At 32.6% G+C, this 25668-nt stretch overlaps 1 protein-coding gene across 1 annotated transcript in view; it reads right to left on the reverse strand.

Moving 5' to 3' along the window:
* CCDC102B (coiled-coil domain containing 102B) overlaps positions 1-18887 on the reverse strand; it is a 620750-nt gene extending 601863 nt beyond the window's left edge. Inside the window, 4 exon segments of the mRNA XM_074279195.1 lie at positions 1152-1173; positions 14332-14460; positions 18273-18845; positions 18848-18887. Of these exon segments, the coding sequence (XP_074135296.1) occupies positions 1152-1173; positions 14332-14460; positions 18273-18845; positions 18848-18887 (764 nt within the window).
* Positions 18888-25668: the final 6781 nt, after the last annotated feature.

Raw genomic sequence — 25668 nt, forward strand, 5'->3', positions numbered from 1 at the left:
AAATAGTAAGAGGGCACTTGTATCTCGTGTCATCCAGTTAAATGACTACAGAGTAAAGTGGTTTAGTTGTTGGCCTGGTATCAGAGATTTGCTTCTGACATTATATATGTAATCTTAGACAAATAACTTAACTTGCCTGAACTTCAGTGCCAACATCTTTGAAAGGAGAGAGATGGATTTGCCCAAATAAAATCAGCACAAATAAGATTAAAAGGGAAGAACAAAGCTGGGGAAAATATTTTATAGCCAGGGTTTCTGATAAATGTCTCATTTCTAAAATATATGAACTGTATCAAATTTAAAAGAATACATCATCCCCCAACTGATAAATGTTAAAGAATATAAACAATTTTCAGATGACGAAATTGAAGTCCTCCATAGTCATATGAAAAAATGCTCTAAATCACTATTGATTAAAGAAATTCAAATTAAAACAACTCTAAGGTACCACCTCACACCTCTCAGATTGACTAAGATGACAGATAAAAAATAAAGATAAATGTTGGAGGGGATGTGGGAAAACTGGGACACTAATGCATAGTTTGTGGAGTTGAGACATGATCCAATCACTCTGGAGAGCAATCTGGGACAATGCCCAAAAACTATCAAAATGTGTATAATCTTTGACCAGTAGTGCTACTACCAGATCCGTATCCCAAGGAAATCATAAAGAAGGGAAAAGGACCCACATGTACAAAAATGTTTGGAGCAACTCTCTTTGTGGTAGCAAAGAATTGGAAAATGAGTAAATGCCCATCAATTGGGGAATGATTGAACAAATCATGGTATATGAAGATAATGGAATATTATGGTTCAATAAAAATGATGAACAAGCTGATTTTAGAAGGGCCTAGAAAATTTACATAAACTAATGCTGAGTGAAATAAGCAGAAATACATTATACACAATAACAGAAAGAATGTGTGATTATCAATTATAAAAGACTTGGTTCTTCTCAGTGATTCAGTGATCCAAAGCAATCCAATAAGTGTCAGAGTTAGTTCTTTATGGCTTCAAGTCCAGCTGTGTTTGAAAAGACATTGTCACAAAGACAATAGTGCAAGCACATTCTTATAACATTTATCTAAATTAACTCTATTCAATGTTTTAAAGTCATGATTTATTCAAAAGATACAATGAATTGCACTTACTTTCTTTCCTTCCACAAATTTTCTGAGAGTCATCCAAATGAAATTTCAGAGTTGAAATCTGGCTTAATTCCTTCTCTGCAGGGTGTAGTATATTATCTAGGAGCAATACAGGTTTCTCCATACAGTTGTCATGAAGATCTTTTCTGAAGAAATTAGGACCTTGTAAATCCAAATCCTGGTTGAATCTTTCTGGGTTGACAACTTATGTATTTCCTAGGGAGATAAATATAAATGTTTTATATATATATATATATATATATATATATATATATATATATATATATATATATATATTATATATATACAAAGCAAAACTAATTTACTCAATTATGTAATACCTGATTTAACAATTATCTCAAGAGACTGACTCTAATTTATAAGAAATTAAGCCATTCTCCAATTGATAAATGGTCAAAGGATATGAACAGACAATTTTCAGATGATGAAATTGAAACTATTTCCACTCATATGAAAGTGTTCCAAATCACTATTGATCAGAGAAATTCAAATTAAGACAACTGAGATACCACTACACACTTGTCAGATTTGCTAAAATGACAGGAAAACATAATGATAAATGTTGGAGGGAATGTGGGAAAATTGGGACACTGATGCATTGTTGGTGGAGCTATGAACAAATCCAACCATTCTGGAGAGCAATCTGGAATTATGCCCAAAAAGTTATCAAACTGTGAATACCCTTTGACCCAGCAGTACTACTACTGGGCTTATATCCCAAAGAAATACTAAAGATGAGAAAGGGACCTGTATGTGCCAAAATGTTTGTAGCAGCCCTTTTTGTAGTGGCTAGAAACTGGAAAATGAAAGGATGCCCATCAATTGGAGAATGATTGGGTAAATTGTGGCATATGAATGTTATGGAATATTGTTGTTCTATAAGAAATGACCAGCAAGATGAATACAGAGAGGTTTGGAGAGACTTAAATGAACTGATGCTGAGTGAAATGAGCAGAACCAGGAGATCATTATATACTGTATGAGGATGTATTCTGATGGAAGTGGATATCTTCAACAAAGAGAAGATCTAATTCAGTTCCAATTGATCAATAATGGACAGAATCAGCTACACCCAGAGAAGGAACACTGGGAAATGAGTGTAAACTGTTTGCATTTTTTTTTACTTCCCAGGTTATTTTTACTTTCTGAATCCAATTCTTCCTGTGCAACAAGAAATTTAGTTCTGCACACGTATATTGTATCTAGGATATACTATAACATATCTAACCTGTACAAGATTGCCTGCCATCTAGGGGAAGGGGTAGAGGGAAGGAAGGGAAAAATAGGAACAGAAGTGAGTGCAAGGAATAATGTTGTAAAAAAAATTACCCATGCATATGTACTGTCAAAAAAAAAGTTATATTATAAAATTTAAAAATATGTTAAAAAAGCAATTATCTTAGGAGAAATATAGGGAAAATAATTAAGGCACATTTTCTTAGTTCAAAATATTCAACATAAGATTATTATCTTCTCAATATACAAAATTGTTCCTTGTTTTATTGTGATTTTTGTTGGAACTTCCCCATTGCTCTGGGGAATTCTAAATATGGAAAATCACTTCATTTATGCAAATCAGCAACTCAATAGTGACTTAAACAAGTGGTATCAAATTTATGTAGAAATAAGAGTCATTAAACCACTCATAATGCTTCTTGTGGGTACATATTAACAATAATGATAGCAATAAACAAAAATATTATCATCTATATTTTATGTAATTTTATTTTTAAAAATATTTTCTAATTACATTTTAACCTGTGACAGAGCCATTGTTTGAAACTTCTGAGCTACACTTCGTAAGTTCCCTACAACATTGAGGTAGGAATATTTATAAGGTCAGATTTATAAATGAGGAAAGTAGAGCCAGAATGGAAGTGATAGGAAAATAGAGAGAATTAACAGCATGGTGATTATGGCAAGGATGAAGATTTTTGAAGATATGAGGAACAGGGAGGTATAAAATGACAGGCTATTATAATCATTTAGGGAAATTCCAGAGTTCTTGATATGGAAGCAAAACACCCATAGGTAATGGGAAGATCATGGTCTAACCATCTCCATATATAATTGAGAAGCAGTGAAGGTCATGGGAGTTGAGGAAGTTAATGAGTTATGGGGTTGCTATTTTTGAGGAAATATACATATATCAAGTCAGTATCCAGTTAGAATTAAGATTAACCAGAATTAAGAAAACATAACCATCTTACCAATTAATGACAATGAATACTAACCATGCTAGTTTTATATATATATATATATATATATATATATATATATATATATATATATATATATATATATATATAACATTTAAATGTCTACTTGTTATGAATTTCTACTGCCACTGAGGAAAAAAATATATACTTAAATTACCTCTATACACTACAATATAAGAATGAATAAATACATTATATCTCCTTCTAATAGTGGTACACAGAGGCAGTAGTGCTTAATTTTATTCTCCATTTTCTATATAAAAAGTACTTTACACTCTGAGCAGTAGTTGTCAAATAACAAATGGGATGTGTGTAATATACTAAGTAAAATAGTAAGCAGAGAGAAATGAGGCATGGCCCTTCTTATGCTTAGAGCTGGCAGAAGAAGCTGCTCTAAATCAGAGCAGCTGCTTAAGGCTTCTTTTACATCTTATGGTAATTCATTTCCCCTAATTCCTGAAGAAATTTCAGATTTAGACATTTCCTGCATTTATTCATGTTTAAATATATTTTATTTATATTATAAATTATTTCAGGCAATACCCCTCTCCTTTCTACTGCCTTCCCACATAATATTTCATGTATGCTATCAACAAATTAACAAATGATAAATGACTTTAAAATTCTGTAATTCATTCTAAAAGCATAATCTTTACCCATTTAATTCATTAGTATCTGTTAAATATCTCATGTCGTTAATTGAATCTCATTGTTACAAGACTATACAGAATTCCACATTTTAATTGATTGAAAGTGGCAAAACTATATCTACAAAAGGAATGTAGAAGGCAGAGTCAAGATGGCAGAGTAAAAACAGGTATTCATCTGTACTCTCCCCCAAACTTCTCCAAAAACTTTTAAATAATGACTGTAAGCACATAGATGGAGTGGAACAATTTCCCAACTAAAGACAATTTAGAAGGTCAGTAGGATAGGTATGTTGCATCAGGGTGGAATTGCAGCATAGTTATGACCGCAGCAAAGCAGTATAAGGAAATCAGTGACAGCAGCAACAGCGATTTTCAGATCTCACAGCCCACAGACACCAAGGATGATTTGGAAAGTCATCAGGAAGTTTGTTATATTAGAGTGAGGGGGGACCCCAGAAACCAGGAACAAGCCTTGGGAGCCACTGAATCAGCATTGGTAACAGCAGCAACAGCTTCTGGAGGGTTCAGTGAAAGACGATGAGGGAGGTTGAATAGCTCGTAAGAAGGATATTACAAAGGTGGCTTTGCTAGCTCAGATGCAGGACTCTGTTGCTCTGAACATATACAGATCTGTATATTCTTGTAACAATGAGATTCAATTAACCACATGAGATATTTAATAGATACTAATGAATTAAATGGGTAAAGATTATGCTTTTAGAATGAATTACAGAATTTTAAAGTTATTTATCATTTGTTAATTTGTTAATAGCACACTCTGAACATATACAGGTTAAAGTTCTGGCTTACATTTCCAAGTCAAGTAGAAACACAACCACTATAGAACTTATAGCTACAGTATATATTCCCTACAACTAAAGGAAGGAGTGGGGACCCTCCTCATCATACCAAGTAAGTGGTCATTCACATACCAGAGCAAAAGCCAGGAGCTTAGTAAACACATTTCTCCTTGGATCATACTCAAGGAGAGAACTGAAAACTTACAGATCCCTAGAAAGATCTCTGAAAACAGCTGCATAAAATCTGTGAAGCTTGTTAAAATGCACCTTCCACTCGGGAAACAGAGTCCGATTTAAACAGTGAGTTAATGCCCAAATAATAAACTGGGAAAATGAGCAAACAACAGAAAAAGGTGACAAGAAAGATCAAAACACACACTCAGAAGATAACAGAGTCAAATCTCCTATATGCAAAACCTCCAGGAAAAAAATAATAATTGGAGAGGGGGCAGGGCAGAGTCAAGATGGTAGAGAATAGACAGGTTTTTGTCTGAGCTCCTCCTGTCTTCCCTCAGATCAACATCAGATTGAGCCTCTGAACTTGTTTTGGAGTGAAGAACTGACAAATATGTGGAATGTAACAATTTCCAGCAAAAGATGTTTTGGAAGAATGTCAGAAAAGATTTGTTTCAAATGGACAGAGGGGAGTAGCCAAGTGCAAATGTAGGGCAAGAATCAGGGCCCTGTGGTGTCTGCATGGAGGGGAAATCTACTGGGAGGTTCTTAAGCAAAATACAGCATCATTGGCTACTCTGTTCTGGTTTAGAAGCCAGTGGATCAGCAGATTAGCTGAGAGACATCCCATACAACTACAGAAGGCAAATAATGAGCCCCTGAACCCCAGCATAACAGGGGACTTGACCATGCCTATCTAGCACAGGAAGGAAGTCAGTACACTGACCCAGGGTAGCATAAAGCCACTGTCTCCTGTAGAAGGTTGGTACAATTTCATCTTTGCCCTAAGAGCAGATCTTAACTTTTAAAAATGAGCAAAAAAGCAAGAACAGCTCTGACAATAGGGAGATTTTATGGAGACAGGGAAGAACAGACCTCAAACCCTGAGGATGTTAAAGGCAAAATTTCTCTGGAAGAAATCCCAAAGGGTGATATAAGTTTGTGTGGGACAGTAATCCTTAAACAGAGATTCTCAAGGTAAAAAGCAAAAAAAAAAAAAAAAAAAAAAAAAAAAAAAAAAAGTATTTATTACTATCTATCAAGAAAGGGCAACTTCCAACAGACAAGATGTCAGTAGAGAAATGCAAAGAACAAACTGCAAACATAGGATAATGTAGAACCTATGCAGAAGCTCCTACTTGCCTTTCTGACCTTTTCTCCCATTGGCTGCCAAGTTTCTTACCCAGGAACTAAATATCAACCCCAGAACTCACTTTACCTATTAGTCACTTAAATGCTAATGAAAAGATGGGGGTGGAGGAGGAGAAACAGGAAGATTTTTTTTTTCCTAAGATAATCAAACATCTGCAATCTTTAGCTATAACTTAATTTGTTATTACAAAGTCTCAAGCCATAATTAGGGCATAGGTCAAGGCCACATTCTTATGAGAGGACTTCACTCTCTAGATAGGAAATAGTAGATAGAGTACTAGCCCTGAAGTCAGGAGAACTTGAGTTCAAATATGGTCTCAGACACTTAACACTCCTAGTTGTGTGACCCTGGGCACATCATTTAATCCCAATTGCTTCAGGAAAAAAAAAAATGGGGCAGCTAGGTAGCACAATGGATAGATCACCAACCCTTAAATCAGGTTCAAATCTGGTCACAGACATTTAACACTTCCTAGTTGTGCAACCCTGGGAAAGTCACTTAATCCCAATTACCTCAGGAAAAACACACACACACACACACACACACACACACACACACACACGGAAAACCCCACCATTCCATCCTTCATCTTTATTTATTAACCTTTGAAGACCTCTCAAACCATTCTTGATGCATTTTCTCAATCATCTTGTTCTCTGTCTCCAGTCCTCTGGATCTGTTTATCCTTTTTCTCTAGTGAGATGCATCCTAGTTATTTCAATACTCCAAGTCTCACTGGACCTGACCATCCAGATAGTTCAATCTTTAGTATCTGACCAGTGATGTCTGTACTACCCTTGTGATAAGCTGTATCATACAGCAGAAGCAAGGCAGAGAGTAGTATAATTCTACCTAAAGTTCTCAGAAGGAAGCAAAGAATCACTTTCCACCAGCTGCATCCAGACCAAGACCACCAAGAGATATTAAATGGTGAGGACCAGATCTGGAATAGGACATGGGCTTATTTTCTGATATCTTTGGCAATTTCCTTTACTACCTGTCCATTATTACCAATTTTTAAACAGTAAAATATTAATTTCCCACAAATTCTATCTTATTTAGCCAACAAATCTATTTTGGAGTACTGTTTCTCTAGCCTGGTTGGTCTGGTCTTCTAACAAATTCAGTGCCTTTGTTGTCTGGTTAATAATTATTTCAACCATGATCTGGAGTCTAATGAGTCTATTCAGCATAAAAATCATGGTTCCGAATCTCCAATGATAAATTTCCAGTGTCAAAGGAAAATGGGAGCTTTTTACCAACTGCTTAAAGTTTTCCACTTCCAATCCCAGTCAGTCAGGCAGCTCACTAGTTCTTGACAAAGGGAAAGTCCTCTTACGGACTCTAACCATTTAGTTTCCCCTCCCCCTGCACCAGTTTCTTGCCACAACTGCTTTGTATACAACTTGCTTGAATAACTTTTTCTCAACTGGTTTATCTCCTGAGACTCTATATTCACTAGGCCACTTCCACTTTTGCTTTGTCTGAGTTTCTCTCTTGGAGAATTTATTCTATCAGTGTGAATTCCTGGATTAAGTCCAAGGACCACTGAAGAACTCTCGAGGGCACCTCCCCAAAAATTTGATATGGGAGAGATGCTTCACAAATAGGAAATATCCTGGATGAGCCCACAAAATTGTGTGAGACAGTGACCCTTACCCAAAATAAAATCAGAAACTCTCAATGTAAGAAGAAAAAAAAAAAAAAAGATCTATTATGATCTCACAAGAAAGGGCAATTCCAAACAGACAAGGTGTTAGCAAAGGAGTACAAAGAACAAACAGCAAATATAGGATTATAAATCCTAACACAGAAGCCCCCAACAACTTTTCTCATTTGACATCTCTGAGGTCTTCATTTAGTTTATCCCATTCAAGTTGATCCCCAACATATAAGGGTCTCTTGGAAGAATTAAAAAAGAATCTTATAAGAGAGTTAGAATAAAAATGGGGAAAGGAAATGAGAACTTTTCAGGACAGTTTGTGAAAGGAAACAGAGAAATTATTTGACAAAAATGCCATAAAAAAGATTTATCAAAATGAAAAAAGTGTATAACTACTTATAAAATCGATTTGACAAGATGAAAAAAGAAAGCAATTCTTGAAAAACAGAGTCTGTGAACTGGAAAAAAAAATCCAATGAACAAAACAAGTTATTTAAAATTCAATTGGCAAAATGTAAAAGGAGATAAAAAAGCTAACTGAAGAAAATAATTCACTAAAAATTAGAATTGAATAAATGGAAGCGAATGACTCAATGGAACATCAAGAATCAATTAAGCAAAACTTCTAAAAGAAGGAAAAGAAAAAAGAAAAAAATAGAAGAAAATATCTCATTGCAAAAACAACTGATCTGCAAAATAGATCCAGGGGAGAAAATTTAAGAATTATTGGACTACCTGAAAAACATGATTAAAAAACAGAGCCTAGACAACATCTTTAAAGAATTCATCAAGGAAAATGGCCCTGATGTCCTCAAACCAGAGGGTGAAATAACCATTGAAAGACCTCACTGATCATCTCCTGAAAGAGACTTGCAAATGAAAACTCCAAGGAATATCTTAGCTAAATTTCAAAATTATTAGATCAAGGAGAAAATGTTGCAAGAATCCAGAAAGAAATAATCCAAATATCAAGGAGCTGTAAACAGAATTATCCAGGAACTAAAAGCTTCCATTTCAAAGGATAGAAAGGCCTGGAACATGATATTCTGAAGGGCAAAGGAACAATCCAAGAATAAAGTATCCAGCAAAGTTTATCATTATCTTTCAGGGGAAGAGATATACATTGAATGAAACAGATGAATTTCTTATAATTCTGATGAAAAGAACAGACCTAAACAGAAAATTTGATAGTCAAATACAAAACACAAGAGAAGCATTAAAAGGCAAAAAGGAAAGAAAAACATATGTTTATAAAGGTTTAAAAGTTTGCCTCCCTATATGGGAAGATTATATGTTTAACTCATGAGAACTGTGTCTCTATTATTGGCATACTTTAGAGGTGGAGGCATAATTTGATTTTATTGTGTTGATATGAAAAAGGAACTAGAGGTGGAAAGAGGATACTAGTGGAAGAAGATAGAGATGGAGGCAAAATAGCAATAAATTACATTACATGAGAGACAAAAAATAACCTATTAAAATAGAGGGAAAGCAGGGAGGGGGATGAGCATTGTGCATTTAGTATTTTCATCAGATTTGGCTCCAAGAGAAAATATTAAACATATTTAGATTCAAAGAGAAACTTGTCTAACACTATAGGAAGGTAGGAGAGGAAAGGAGAAAGGAAAGGGGGAGGCTAATAGAAAGGAAAACAGAAGTAGGAGGGGAAAGAAATAAAAAGGGGGGCTGTAAAGAGGGAGGGCTGTTTGAGGGAGATGGTGGTGAAAAGTAAAACACTGAGGAAGAGGGAAAAGGAGAAAGGAAAGAGAAAAGTGTAACTTGGGAAAAATAAAATGGAGGGAAAAGCAAAGGTAGAAATTTTACACATGAATGTGAAGTGATTAAATTCTCCCATAAAATGGAAGTGGATAGCACATTGAATTAAAAGCCAGAATGCACCAATATGTATTCACATGAACCACATTTAAATCAGAGTGATACATACAGATTAAAGATAAAAGGCTGGAGCAGAATCTATTATGCTTCAGCAGAAGTGAAAAAAGGAGGGGTCGCAATCTTGATCTCAGATAAAATTAAGCAAACATAGAGCTATTTAAAAGAAATAAAGAAGGAAACTACAATTTGCTAAAAATAATAATGAAGTGATAGATACTGATAGATAGATAATGAAGTAATATCAATCCCAAGCATATAGGCCCCAAATGCTATGGCATCTAAATTCCAAGAGGAGAAATTAAGAGAAATGAAAGAAGACTTAGGCAACAAACTGTACCAGTTGGGTAGATATAGAACTAGATAGGTTGAACAATAAAATAAATAATCAAGAAGTTAAGGAGGTAAAGAGGATATTAGAAAAGTTAGGTAAAATAGATTTTTGGGAAAAAAATTAATGGAGACAGAAAAGAATACACTTTTTTCTTGGTGGTGTATGAAACCAACACAAAAATTGACCATGTTTTAGAACATAACAACCTCAAAAAAAATGCAGAAAGGCAGAAATAGTAAATGCATCTTTTGCAGATCATAATGCAATAAAAATTACATGTAATAAAAGGCCAGCTAAAATAGAACACTATTAATTGGAAACCAAATAACGTAGTCCTAAAGAATGAGTGGATGAAACAACAAATCAGACACAATCCATATTTTCATTCAAGAGAGTGACAATAATGAGACAACATACCAAAATTTATGGGATTCAGCCAAAACAGTTCTTAGGCAAGTTTTATATTTCTAGATGCTTACTTGTATAAAATAGAGAAAGAAAAGATCAAGGAAGTGGGCATGCAACTAAAAAAGCTAGGGAAAAAAATTAAAAACTCCAATTAAATAACAAATCTGAAATTCTGAAAATAAAAGGAGAGATTAATAAAATTGAAAGTAAGAAAACTATTGAATTAATAAATAAAATTAAGAGTTTTTTATGAAAAAACAACAAAATAGATAAACCTTTAGTTAATTTGATTAGAAAAAGGAAAGAAGAAAATCAAATTATTAGTATCAGAAAAGGAAAAGGGTGAAATTTCCACCAATGAAGAATGAGAACAATGATTGGGTGCTATTTTGCCCCAACTGTATGCCAATAAATCTGATAAATTAAGTGGGATGGAATATTTATACAAATATAAATTATCCAGATTAACAGAAGGGGAAATAAATTATTTAGTCTCATTTAGAAAAAGAAATAGAAAAAGCTATTAATCAATTCCCTAAGAAATATCTCTAGGACCACATGGATTTATATGTGAATTCTACTTTTAAAAAATAATTAATTTCAATACTATGCAAACTATTTGGAAAAATAGGGAAGGAAGTCCTACCAAATTCCTTGTATGACACAAATATGGTGCTGATAGCTAAATCATATCAGGGCAAAATAGAGAAGGAAAATTATAGACAAATTTCCCTAATGAATATTAATGCAAAAATTTTAAATAAAATATTAGCAAAGATCCTATAGCAAGTTATTACCAGAATAATACCCCATAACCAAGTAAGATTTATATCATGAATGCAGAATTTGTTCAATATTAAGAAAACTATTAACATAATTGACTGTATCAATGACCAAACTAACAAAAATTATGATTATCTCAATAGATACAGAAGAAGCCTTTGACAAAAATCTGACACACATTCTTATTAAAAATACTACAGAGTTTAGGAATAAATGGAGTTTTCCTTAAAATGATTAGTAGCATCAGTAGATAAATGTGAAAACTAAATTATCAGTCTTTGAAGATATGATGGTATACTAAAAGAATCCTAAAGAATCAACTAATAACTATTAAAAACAATTCACATCTTTAGCAAAGTTGTAGGATACAAAATAAGTCCATAGAAATATCAGAATTTTTATATGTTACCAGCAAAACTCTAGCAACAAGAGATATAATGAGAAATTCAATTTAAAATATCTTTAGATAATATAAAATATTTGGAAATCTACATACCAAGGCAAAGTCAGGAACTATATGAACACAATAACAAAACACTTCACACAAGTAAAATCAGATCTAATCAATTGGAAAACTATCAAATGGTTATTGGTAAGTTAAGCTAATGTAATAAAAATGGCATGATTACCTAAATTAATCTACCAATTAAACACTCAAGAAATTATTCCACAGAGCTAGTAAAAATAACAAAGTTCATCTAGAAGAATGAAAGGTCAAGACTTTAAGGGAATTAATAAAAAAATGCAAATGAAAAGTGCTTATCTGTATCAGACCTAAAGCTATATTATAAAGCAATGTGAATACAAACCATTTGATACTGGCTAAGAAATAGAGTAGTTGATCAGTTGCATAGGTTAAGTTTACAAGATACAATAATCAATGAATATAGTAACCTGGAGTTTGATAAACCCAAAGATCATAAAGGAACTCACTATTTAACAAAAATTACTGGGAAAATTGGAAATTACTGTGACAGAAACTAGGCCTTGGCCTACACCTAACACCCTATAACAAGGAAAGGTCAAAATAGGTTCATGATTTTCGCATAAGGAGCAGTACTATAAGCAAATCAGAAGAACAAAGGATAATCTTCCCTTCAGAGCTATGGAGAAGGAAGGAATTTGTGGCCAAAGAAGAACTAGAGTACATTATGGAATGCAAAATGGAAAATAGGTTATTATGTTAAGTTTAAAAGTTTTTATACAAACAAAACCAATGAATACAAAATTAGAAGAGAAGCAACAAATTGGGGAAAAAATTTTTACACTCATATATTTTACATCTAAGTGTTCAGATAAAGGCCTAATTTCTAAAATATATAGAGAATTTACTCAAATTTATAAGAGTTCAAGACATTCTCCAATTGATAATTGGTCAAAGGATATGAACAGACAATTTTCAGATGAAGAAATTAAAACCATTTCTAGTCATATAAAAAATACTCTAAATCATTATTAATCAGAGAAATGCAAATTAAGACAACTCTGAAGTACCACTACATACCTCTCACATTGGCTAAAATGACAGGAAAAGCTAATAATGAATGTTGGTGGGAACAAGGGAAAACTATGACAGTACTTCATTGTTAGTGAAGTTGTGAATTGATCTAACCATTCAGAAGAGCAGTTTGGATCTTTGCCCAAAAGATTATCAAACTTTGAATCCAGCAGTGTCTCTACTAGGCCTGTATCCCAAAGAGATAATAAAAAAGAGAAAAAGACCAACATGTGCAAAGATGTCTGTTATAGTTCTTTTTTTATTGGCAAGAAACTGGAAACTGAATGGTATCAGTTGGAGAATAGCTGAATATATGGTACATGAATGTTATGGAATATCATTTTTCTATGAGAAATGATAAGCAAAATTATTTCAGAGAGGCCTGAGAGATTAACATGAACTGACATTAAGTGAAGTGAATAAAACAAGGAGAACATTGTACCCAGGAGTAGAAAGATTATGTGATGATAAATTATAATAGATGTGGCTCTTTTCAACAGCCAAGTCTTGTATTGAAGAGAATCTTCTGCACCTAGAAAGAGAACTGTGGAGTCTGAGAGTGGATCAGAAAATAGTATTTTTACTTTTTTTTATCGTTTGCTTGCATTTTATTTTCTTTCTATTTTTTCCTTTTTGATCTGATTTTTCTTATGCAGCATGACAATTATGGAAATATATGTAGAAGAACTGTACATGTTTACGATGTATTAGATTATTTGCCATCAAGAAGAGGGTGGGAGGAAAGGAGGGAAAAAAAATTGGAACACAAGGGTTTGCAAGGGGGAATGTTGAAAATTATGCATTATGTTTTGAAAATGAAAAACTTTAAAACAAAGAATAAAAGAATAACTGTTCTCAGATCATAGAAGAATTCAAGGAGGATTTTGAAAATCAAGTAAGAGAGGTAGAGAAAAAATTGGGAAGAGAAATGAAAGAGATAAAAAAGGGAATACAAAAAGCTAATGAGGAAAAGAATACCTTAAAAAACAAAATCAGCCAAATAAGAAAGAATTTAGAAAAGCTCATCAAAGAAAACAATTTCTTAAAAACTAGAATTGAACAAATGGAAGCTACTGACTTCATAATAAAGCAAGAGACAATAAAACAATACCCCAAATGAAAAAAAAAAAAAAAAAAGAAAATAATGTGAAATGTCTTACTGGATAAACAACTGATCTATAAAATAGTCAGAAGAGGTAATTTAATAATTATAAATCTACCTGAAAAAACCTATGATTAAAACAAATGTAATCATCTTTCTAGAAATTATCAAAGGAAACTTCTGATATTCTAGTACTTTAGAGTAAAATAAAAAAAATCTAAAGAAAACACTTGCCACCTCCTGCAAAAGACCAAAAGATGGTAACTTCCATGAATATTATTGCCAAATTTCACAACTCCCAGGTCAAGAAGAAAATGTTATAACCATCCAGGAAAAAAAAAAAAAAAAAAAAAAAAAAAACAATTAAAGTATAATGAAGCCACAGTCAGGATAACACAAGAGTTAGAGCTTCTATATTAAAGGATACGATAGTCCAAAGAGATATGGAATTAGGATTATAATTAATAATCATCTACTTAGCAAACTTGAGTATAATTCTTCAGGTGGAAAAGGTGGATTTTCAATGAAATAGAGAACTTTCAAATCATTCTTGATGTAAAGAGCAGAGCTGAAAGAAATTGTGATTTTCAAATACAGAACTTGAGAAGCATAAGCTGGTAATCAGGAAAGGGAAATCATAAAGGACATAAAGTTAATCTATGTTCATTTCTATATGGGATGATAATACTTATAACTCATAAGACTTTTATCATTATTAGGGCAGTTAGATGTTACAGGTGTGATCTGAACATGAATAGATGATATCTTTTAAAAATAAAATTAAGGGATGAGAGAATGTACTTAGAGTAAGGGAAAGATGGATTGGCATAAATTATCTGCAATAAAAGAATCAAGAAAAAGCTTTTGCAATAGGAGAAGAGGAAAAGGAGAGTAAGTGAGTTTTACTCTTATCAGATTTGGTTTTAACCGAAAACAATATATACTCTATATGGATATAGGAATTCTACCTTACTTTTATGAGTATATAAATCAATAACCATTCTGTAGAGCAATTTGAAACTATGCACAAAGGGCTATAAAATCATGTATTTCCTTTGATCTAACAATGCCAATGCCAAGCATACATCCTAAATTAAATTTTAAAAAAGAAAATGCACAAAAAAATTTACAGCAGCTTTTTTCTCAGGGCAAAGATTTGGAAATTGAGAGATGCTTATCAATTGAAGAATGGCTGAATAAATTATATGTATTATTATGGAATATTGTATCTATAAGAAATGATCAAGATGTTCTCAGAAAAAAAACATGGAAAGTCCTCAATGAGCTCAAGAGAAATATAATATACTGTGTACAAAGTAATAGTAATGTTGTGGGATAATCATCTGTGAATGACTGCTATTCTCAATAATACAATTATTCAAGACTCCTCTGAAAAACTTATGATGAAGAATGCTATCCATACCTGTAATGTTCAGGCTAGCTTTCTGGAGGTCCTACAGAATGGCCTTAGTCTCAGCAGGATAGTCACCATGAGGATAGACAAGAATAGAGGCCAAAGCCTTTATTGTTTCCTTCACAATCTGAATCTTTCACAGTCTGTGTCTATCAAAGTCTGACCCAGTCTCAGTCTGACTCAAGTCTTCTCCAGCAGTCTCCAATCAGTCTCAGTCTGAGTCTGATTTTGTCCCTAGTTTTCTCAGCCCTTAAATACCCTATTACAATTACATCATTACAATTTACAGAGTATAAGCCAATCTGGAGTGATTATATCATTATATCAAATTAGAGTGATTATACCATTATATTATACTAGATATGTGTGAACTAGAGAACCGTTATCTCATTAATTCCACTGAGTTAACACATTGTTTCAAGTATACTTCTCCAGAATACTGGTCTTCTATATTTCCTGCTTTCTTTTGTTTTAGAACACAGGTGATCATACCCTCCCTGACTTCTCAGGAAGAGAGATAAAAACACCAAAAAAGGAGGTGATTACACCCTTCTTAACTTCTCAGGATTGTCCATCTCATACCAGAGGACATTCAGAAAGCTAGTCTGAACATTACATTTTGGCACCCAAATGTGGACATAAGGACCTATACTCAGCAGTTCAACTGACACGATCATAAGTTCAGTGGAGAAGTCCCTATGACCTGGAAATAGGGTGAGTATAAAAACAGACAAGCAGAAAACTTTGCTAAGGCCTAAACTAGTCACTTTCATTTTTCAACTAAAATACGGCAAATATTAAGAAAAGAGCCTTCCCCATCCCAAGAGAAGTGTGTAGAATGCATAGTTAGGTTAATAAAGAAGCAAGGTTTGTTGGTAACTTAGGAGCAGATTATTGAACTCTTAGAAATATTAGAATGTACATCTCTTTGGTTTTCTAAGGAAGAAAAATTAGAGTCAGATAAGTGGAAACTAGTTGGAGAGCAACTAATTGAGTTTCACAATGATAACGGTCCTGATTCAATTCCTAAGGAAACATTCTTTATATACAACATAATACAGTTGGCTTTAAGGGATCCCACAAGTTTTAAAATAAGGAAAAAGGAGAAAGAGCAGGAGGGGATGGTGCTGATAAAGCAGCTGAAAAGCATGAAGAATTGAACAAGAAAGGAGTTATGCAGCAGCTTTGCCACCCCCTATGACACACTTATAAAAGGCATTAGTTAAAGCTAAAAATGAAGAACAAGATATATCTGATTTGAGAATAGTAATGTACCTTTTGATTGAAGAGTTTGACTTTCAGGTCAAGAAAAAAATACACTTCATTTAATTTGGAAATTATCAAAGATCTGAAAAAGGCATGCAATCTTTATGGGTCTACATCATCTTATGGTAAGATGTTATTAGAGAATTTGGCTTTTGAAATTTTAACCCCTAATGATTGCAAATCTATAGCAAGGACATGCTGCAATACCAGCAGCAAAAGAGACTGACTGAGTAATCACTGAATTCCTTAAACAAGCTTTTGCAATTATGGGTGTGCCACAAGCAATAAAAACAAATAATGGACCTGCATATACTTCTAAACACTTTGCACACTTTTGTGCATACTATCAGATTTACACACCCTACCATACCTTTTAATCCTCAAGGACAGGCAATAATAGAGAGGAGAAACAGAGACATCAAGATGCTCCTCCAAAAACAAAAGAGAGGGAGAGCCACAGGTAACCCTAGAGAACTTTTAAATTTAGCTCTTTATACGATCAATTTTTTGATTTTTGATGAAGATGTACTAGCTCCAGCAGACAAGTTTTATAACCCACCAGTGCAAGTAGCTCCATTATCTTTAGATGATCACCAGGTGATGTGGAGAGATCCAGAAAATGATGAATGGAAGGGACCAGATAGGTTAGTTGCTTGGGGGAGAGGGTTTGCTTATATCTCGATAGATGGAGAAGGAATCAGATGGGTGTCAACAAATCATATTCACCTTGTGAGAGAAGGAGAAGACCCAAGAAACATCGGGTGGCTCCATCTCTGACTACATGTGCCCCTGAAAAAGCTTGGCTCATGAACATCAAAAATTGTTGATGAAACTACTGTAGGACTTCAAAACTTAAAGGAATCATTGGATTCTTTGACCCATGAAATAGTGGGCAATAGATTGGTTTTGGACTATCTCTTGGCTGATGGAGGAGGTGTATGTGTGATTGTTATTATTTATGCTCCTTCTAGGATTTATGGACATGTATAATTCCTCATATTGATTCATGTTGTTTGTTACATCATTACTAGCCTGTGTTATATTCTATGTGATTGTGTTATACCTCCATGCTAATGGATTTATGTATACCTGTTTCAAGTAAGACCCTTCAATCCAGAGGAAACCTGGTAACAATATCTGGGTTTGGTGTTCTCACCTCCCTGAGAAGTCAGGGAGAGTTTGACCACCTGTTTTCAAAAACAAAAGAAAGCTGGAGATGTAGAGGGCCAGAACACTGGAGAAGTATATATTGAATTCAAACAAAAGTAATGTTTATCTTAATTCTATTAGATTTATAAGCACCCAAATGTATTTTATCCTTTCCATGTTATACCTCTTACTTTTATAGTCTCTAAAATGCCATGGAATACCTTAAAGATTTTTTTGTAATGTTTTTTACATGCCAAAGTATCTTTTCAGATAGAAGACTAAACAGAGATAGAAAAAAAAGTGATATATTGTGATTTCTTAATGAAACAACCCACAGTTACTTCTGACCTTATTTCATGGATTTGTTCTGAATACTGTTTATAGAGTTTTCCTCTATACCCAATTGCTACTGCAGAAAAATAGAAGAGTCAAGATAAAGAGCTGTATTTTTTGTCTAAGTAACATGGGTCATTACATTGTCATTTTAGTTAAGTTAAATGGAACATATCTGAATAGCTTTTAATAAATTATGTTTAAACTTATTTTTAAAAGAAAAAAAATTTAAATAGTCTCTAGAAGATGAGATTATTTGATGACAATTATCCCTTACCTTCTTGCTTATATCTTCGTTGGGAGAAATCTGTATGTTTCCCAAATTGATTTTAGGAGGATTATATTCCTTAGCAATCATTGGAAATTGAACTTCTTGTGGACAGGAATCTTCCACATGACCACTCTTCTCCTTCCTAATGACTTCAGCATCCAATAATACCTTTTCATTAGGTGAACTTTGTTTCTTTTTGAGTGTGCTCAATTCCTTCATTGCCATGTCTAACTTTATTCTGAGCTGCCGTCCTTCTTCCCTGGCTTTATTCCTTTCTATTCGTATTTTGCTCCATTTCTCTCTCCAGTTGGCAGTGCAATCTGACCACCAACGCATGGTCTTTTCCATCTGGGCAGCTCTGGCCTTGACTTCTTCAAGTTCTCGAATTCGAAGCTCTTCACAGATATCCCAATCATTGCTGCCATAAGAGTGAGCACAGAAGTTCCTGGCACCATTTGTATACATGCTTTGATTTAGTAAGTAGGAATTACAGGGATCCTGGAGTGGTGAGGCAAGTGGCTCTGTTTCACAAGGTGATCTCAGTGAAGATTGCTGGAGCTTAAAATGTGTGTTTCTTCAATTAACTTGTGGATGGAATTTAAATTCATTCTTCACTGTGTATGGCCTTTAAAAGAGAGAATAACAGTATATATGTATTTAGTCTAATGGCTATGATATCCAGATTTATTTGGTGAAAAATAAAATGTAATAACATCACATGTTATATAATAGGGATAATATTTCATTGGGAAAAAAAGTAAATGGAATTTTTTATGGATGTAAAACTTATTTTTTCTCCCAAAGGAATTCTTCCAAATTAAATATATTTAAAAGTAAAATAGGATGGAAAGCTATCTTCAATATTATTGCACAAAGCTAGTTCAATATCCCCCTTTTTGGAATGTGATTCTATCTCTGTTCTCTTTGATCCTAAATTTCATTTGAGAGCCAATTTCAAACTGAAAATGAAGCCTTTTCCAATAACCCCTGATCATGTGATCTTTCCCATCATGGAAACTTATGAGCCCTTTTGTTCATTTTACACTTATCCATTAGACTTTGAAAAGTCTTTTTTTTTCCTCCCCAGGGGTATTTTGAGGAAGTACTGACTCTTCCTGAAAGAAGTCTAACCAATGTAAAAAAAAATACCAAAAGGAACAGAACAAAAGATCCTCAAACCCTCAAACCCTAGTAATCATTTGATTTGCTGGTGCAATGGAGAGCAATAAAAAAGCAATAGAAGCTAAAGGTATCACCAATTTAAAGTTCAATATAGAATTAGATTTGGAGAGAACTTTGGAGATCATGTAATCCAAACTTTTCACTTACAGGTAAAGAATCTGAGGCCCATAGGGGTCAAATAACTGAGCCAAGATTACTACTAGGGGTAGTAATTTCAACCCAGGTACAGTGACACCAAATATAGTAATCTTTCCACTGTAACAGACTACCTTGGATATGAACTAATTTTTGAAAGTTATGAAAGTAACAGAAGACAGTTTTCTATATTTTTTTTTTACTTAGCAATATTGTCTCACAAAATAGAAATATAAAACATAGAAGGCAAAGTGAACCAGTGGAAAGTGTAACATGAGATCTAACTATCCAGATCATCTCCAAAACATTAATGAAACTATGGAAAGAGGTGGAAAATGGAATAGATTTGCCACCATTTCTGTTGAAACCTATTCTCAAAAATGATGACAGTGGAAAGACCATGTTTAGACAGCATTTGATATGATATATAAAGATGTTAAAATAGCATTTAGAGAGGAGAAGCAAAGGAATCAAGAATGTTTATAATGTTACCCAATAGATTCATGTATACCTCCACTTGACCATTCTCTGATAAGAAATTACATATCCATTCATTTTGGCAATAATTCAAAATACTAAGTTTTTTTTTCTTCTCTTAAAGTATAAATTTCAACTTTTAATTCAGTTTTGATGTATTATTTCTTTCCTTTATTATTTCTGAATGTTAAGACACTTGCCTATCTTCATGCCAGCAGAATCTTTCCCATTTTCCATTATCTTTAAGATCATAGATCTTAAGTAATCACATCCCCAAGTTCTTTTAGTTACTCAAATCAAATTTATGGAGAAGAAAATTTATTTCAATTAAATAAAGTTAGTGAAGTACTCTTTCTCTTTATTTATGTTGGATTTCAATTAAAGGCAAGATAATATTCTAGATAGGTCAATACATTGGGAGTCAGGAGGCTCAATTCAAGTTCTATATATGTACATGCAATGTATTTAATAAATGTTTATTGATGATGATCATTGACCTTTCACTGTATAACCAAATGAAAGACTGTATATTTATCCAAGCTCAATATTCTAATAGATAAGATATTTTAAAATTTGAAATATGTCTTCCAGTTTATTAACTATTTAACTAAAGTTATCTGAAATTAAGTGAACATTAACTTCATTCAAGCCACTGGTAACAATGGAAAATAACACAGAGAAAAGCCAAGCCCACATCCCTTGAATATTTCACTATAGGTTTCCTGACATATTGATATTAAACTACTAACTATTCTTTAAGTCTGGCTATGTTGTCATATCAGAACTGACTAAACTATATTGAATTCTTTGACAAGACATTATCCATTTCTTTTTGCTTTTCTCCTCTGCTAATATATACCTCGTTGCTTAATAATTTTTAGAGATTATCTTGAAATTTCAAAGACTATGTCAGAAAAGCTCAAGCACTAGATCTTGCTTTGGTAAATAGTTCTAGAATATAAGCTCATAAAAAGACTATATGCTTGTCAATATTAACCATGTGCTTGTCAGTATTAAAAAGACAATTGAAAGATACAGTGATATAGATAGATGAATATAGATGATATGGGTTAAGATATAGATGTCATATAGATATTTATATAGGTAGATTATGTAGATTATACACTCTATATTATGATACAATTTCATGTCATAGTCTAAACATTAGGAGTCGCATTTTATGTACTTGACTTTTCCACTGTGGATTATTGACTAAAACTCACTTTGTAGTGATTATGAATCTCTTGTAGGAGGGTCTGTAATGTTCCCCAAAAAGGGGAAATTAGCACAGTATAATATATAAGCAAAAGTATCTGGAGAATCTTACCACTTATAGGAAATCCCTCTTTAATTCACATTTTTTTGCCAGTAGCAAAATCATTTGACCCAATAAAATTCATTGCACTATGCTTCATTGCTTTAATATAAAGAATCAGAAGTTTAAGTTATTTCTGTTTGTTAAATATTTAAAGGAATTTTGAATCACTTTGACATAAAAATAAGAAGAAATTTTAATTTTTTTCTTCTTGGGGAGGGAAGAGTGTCTTGATCTATGATTTCATTGATGCACGGAATCATTGATTAGAAAAGCCATTTTACCAATGCTAATCAATATCTATACTGAACTTATAATATTGGAGAATTTCATAGGAATCTGAGAAACTACTTTTGCAAATGTGTCATAATGCGTGTCAAGGACACAAGTTGGACACAAGTCCTGAGTGGTATGAGGTAAACTCCCTATCTATTATGCCATATACTTTTAGCAATATTGTCTAGAATTGTGCCAAAAAGAGAAGTCACTGATCTATGATTTAAAGAATGTCTAGTCTTTTCCAATATTAACTTTCTACAAATCTATAAATATTTTCTAATGTCATGAAATAATTAATTTTCCTTCTTAAATAGCTAACTTATCACCTACCAGAGAATTTTTAAAGAATCTTCAGCCCATAGAATACCATATTAGAAATAGTTCCCCCCCAAAAAAAGTTAATAAAACAAAATAGTTCCCTCTTTTCAAGGACAGAATTAAACAGAAAAACAAAAATGGTCTCACTAAATTGAAGAAATATCAATCAGTACTGTCTTCCATTAAGAAGTACCAATTCAACATTTATTTGAGGTTGCATGGGAATTTAATATCAGTAGCACACAATAAATATCCAGGATCTTACATCTTCAAATTATTTTCTGTTTCTTTTCATTTCTTCTGTGATTTGCTCTAAATTGAATTGTCCTAATTTGTATTTCTTATAATAAGAAGAAGAACTATGAGGGAGAAGGAACAGGGTACTACTGATGGTTGAGGAGCTTCTCAATGTTAATACTAGTTTTTCAATTATCTTTGCTAATAAGGTCCAAATGCATATAATAAATTTAATACTCATTCTTCTAATATGTCTCCAACTCGCCTACATTGATTTCCTTGTTACCTATAGATCTGTATAGTGCCTAGTAGAACATTTTTAATGTTGCATTATAATTGGAGAAACAAAATGAATACAACATAGACTTCTGGGCTTATCTACCAATAGATAATATCTGATATTATATCTAATTTATCTGATATTATCTGTTATGTCAAATCAGATAGATATACTAAATATCTTACTGTCAACAATATTACAAGATTACATTATATAAATATATATATATATATGTATACACACACACACACACACACACACACACACACACACACACACACACATATATATATATATACAGAGAGAGAGAGAGAGAGAGATAGTCCATATACAACTTTACTCTCATTTTTTAATTCATTTCATTATGGTACAAATACCTTTTCTGTAACCAATCCACCTTTTTTCTACTTAAGGAAATTCTAGAACTTCTGATTCCCTTGCCAGGGAATTCAGCGAAACAGTTTGTCTGATATAAAATGAATAATATTTTTAATTGTTGAAAACTCACTTTGAACAAGTGAGCTGGACCTGTTCCAAAACAATTCAATCCTGACTATAATGAGATGGACCTGTGACTACAATTCTTTTGTTAGCCTAGGAATATATTCAGTCAGATTTAAGTAACTATTGATTTTGAATTATTCTTCTAATTATTTCCTGTATTTTGGAATAAATGTAATGTAGTTTATCAAATTTCCTGCTATGTGTATATAATATAATTTACCAAATTTCTAGCTATATATGTATGTGTGTATGAACCATGACTAATATTCCCATTAAAAAATAGAAAAGTTTCTAATAAAGGACAAAAAATACTACTTGTTTATGCAAAAGAGTACACATCTTTATTGAACTTACTTTAGATGACATCTGACATGAGGCAGTCATTTTTATGAGGGTGTTAAACATCAATTCTATGTTTTTAAATTAACCTGTATTATAAATGTGCAAAATATTATAACATAACTCCTATCTTGTATTCCACTGATGATTTTCAAACACTGTAATTGAATGCTGCTACTTTAGAATATTGCCTACCAATTAGCTTTATGCTTTTCATAGCTGACTAAATAAGAAATGTTCTCATCAGTTAGTACTTAGACTCACACCATTTCTTCTAGTCTAAATATTTTGCACTAAAAAGATAAAATGAATGCCTTGTTTAATCATCTAATCTATCATAACAGAATACTCTTCTCATTAAATATTTATTGACATTTATGAATTATGTTTTTATATTAAATAAATAACATGACTAAGCTCTTCACATGAATATAAACATTTTACTAAAAGTATATGTTTATGGCAGTGTAAGATCTTAAATGAGAGTTCATTAGAGAGTAGCCTATTCTTGCTATTTTTAGTGATGCTACATTTACATTTTAGACTTTTTATAAAGCTAAATTTAAATGCAACATATACATATGTGTACTTGAAATATATGTAAATATATACATATATGTATATATGTATATGTGTGTGTGTGCATTTATACAGAGAAAGATAAAGAGGAATGGAGATAGAAAATAAGGCTGTGGCATACTGTATTAAAATTAAAGTGATGAAGAATTGGGTCTTGCTTCTGACATGTACTGTTTATATACTATGGGCAAGCGATTTAACCTTTCAGTGGCCCAGACTCTTAAGACTGTAAATTGCAGAGTATTTACACTTTTGCAATGGTAGAAGGACACCCTTACTCTAGTAAAATCACAGGTTCAGAACCTTCTAAATTATTGTAATATTTATAATATTTTTTCACTGAAAAGAAGAATGAAATTAACTAAGTATCTAGTAACAGAAAAAATAGCATGAAAGATAAAAACAGAATACATATTATCCCCATCATTCTGTCTACTATTGTAGTCATCTTAAAAATGTTTTCATTTAGTATATAGGAAACAGACATTTTATCCTTCCATTCAATAGCTCCCTGAATATTAAAAATTAAACAATAATAAAAGGATTCTGGTTTGTCCCTACATAATTTCTATCTGAACTCTATTAAAAAAATACGAGGAATTAATAAAAAAATTATATAACACTGGAAATTTACCAAGCGTTTTCATTCAAGCAACATTCAAATAGCCATTATTGCTACTCTTTGTACTGATAGCAAAAACTAAGAGTCAGTTTCAGTGACTTGACCATACTTTTGTTGTTAGAAAGGGTAAGTTCTAAAATTTGGGAGGAAAAAAATTCTGATTCTAATTTTAGTATGTTTTCCAATTTAAATTGGATTTCCAGGAAAGAGTTATTTTAGTTTTAATATTAAACAGTATTAATTATATTTAATGGGAGATAGCAAAAAAGTAAAGATTTTTACTCTAATATATTTCTGACCACATGTTTTCACCAAAAGTCATGTTTGCTTTCAGCATTAAAACAGTAGAAATATGACTATTACCATGTCTGTGCCCATTTGGAATCAAGGATAAATAAAACAAATCAAAGATCTTTACCTCTGCCCTTAGGAGTGTAGAATGATAAATATTCAGGGTAGGTACTTTGTTAGCCACTATCCTTCAATAAAATGAGTGGAAAACCAGAAAACCATAGTTCACCATGAATTCCTACCCAGGATCCTACCCTGATATTTGGATTTCATGTAGCCTATGTGAGAATTGATAATCAATCTGGTAATCTGGACAAATCTGTCTAAGCATTAACCATTGCAAATAGCTTCACTGGGACTAATTGGCACATGTGAAGTTTGTATTGTTTTAGCCTAATCACACATAGAAAGAAATCTAGTACTCCATAGTTCCCAGGAGAAAATTAGTTTTCAAAATTCTATAATTTTCTATTACCCATTATAAGGCAGTATCTTAGATGGTTTCAGGGGAGGGGAAATGCCTTTGTATTAAAAACTAATGAACTTTATTTACTATTTGTCATGTCATAATGCATGCTAGACTTGGAGTCAAGAAGACTGGGCTTTCAATACAACTCTAATAATTATTATTTTCAAAAAGAAACATAGTAAAATCACCTTTTTCTAAAACTTAGTTTCTTTATCTGAAATTTGGGCATATTAATAACTGTTGTATTGACCTTATGGAAGTGCATGAAGATAACATTTATAAACTGTTTTGCAAGACTTAAAGTACTATGGCAGAAACTAGGCATGGTCCCACATTTAACATCACATACTAAGATAAGATCA

Source organism: Sminthopsis crassicaudata, chromosome 1, assembly GCF_048593235.1.
Source record: "Sminthopsis crassicaudata isolate SCR6 chromosome 1, ASM4859323v1, whole genome shotgun sequence".
In the NCBI taxonomy this organism is placed as follows: Eukaryota; Metazoa; Chordata; class Mammalia; order Dasyuromorphia; family Dasyuridae; genus Sminthopsis; species Sminthopsis crassicaudata.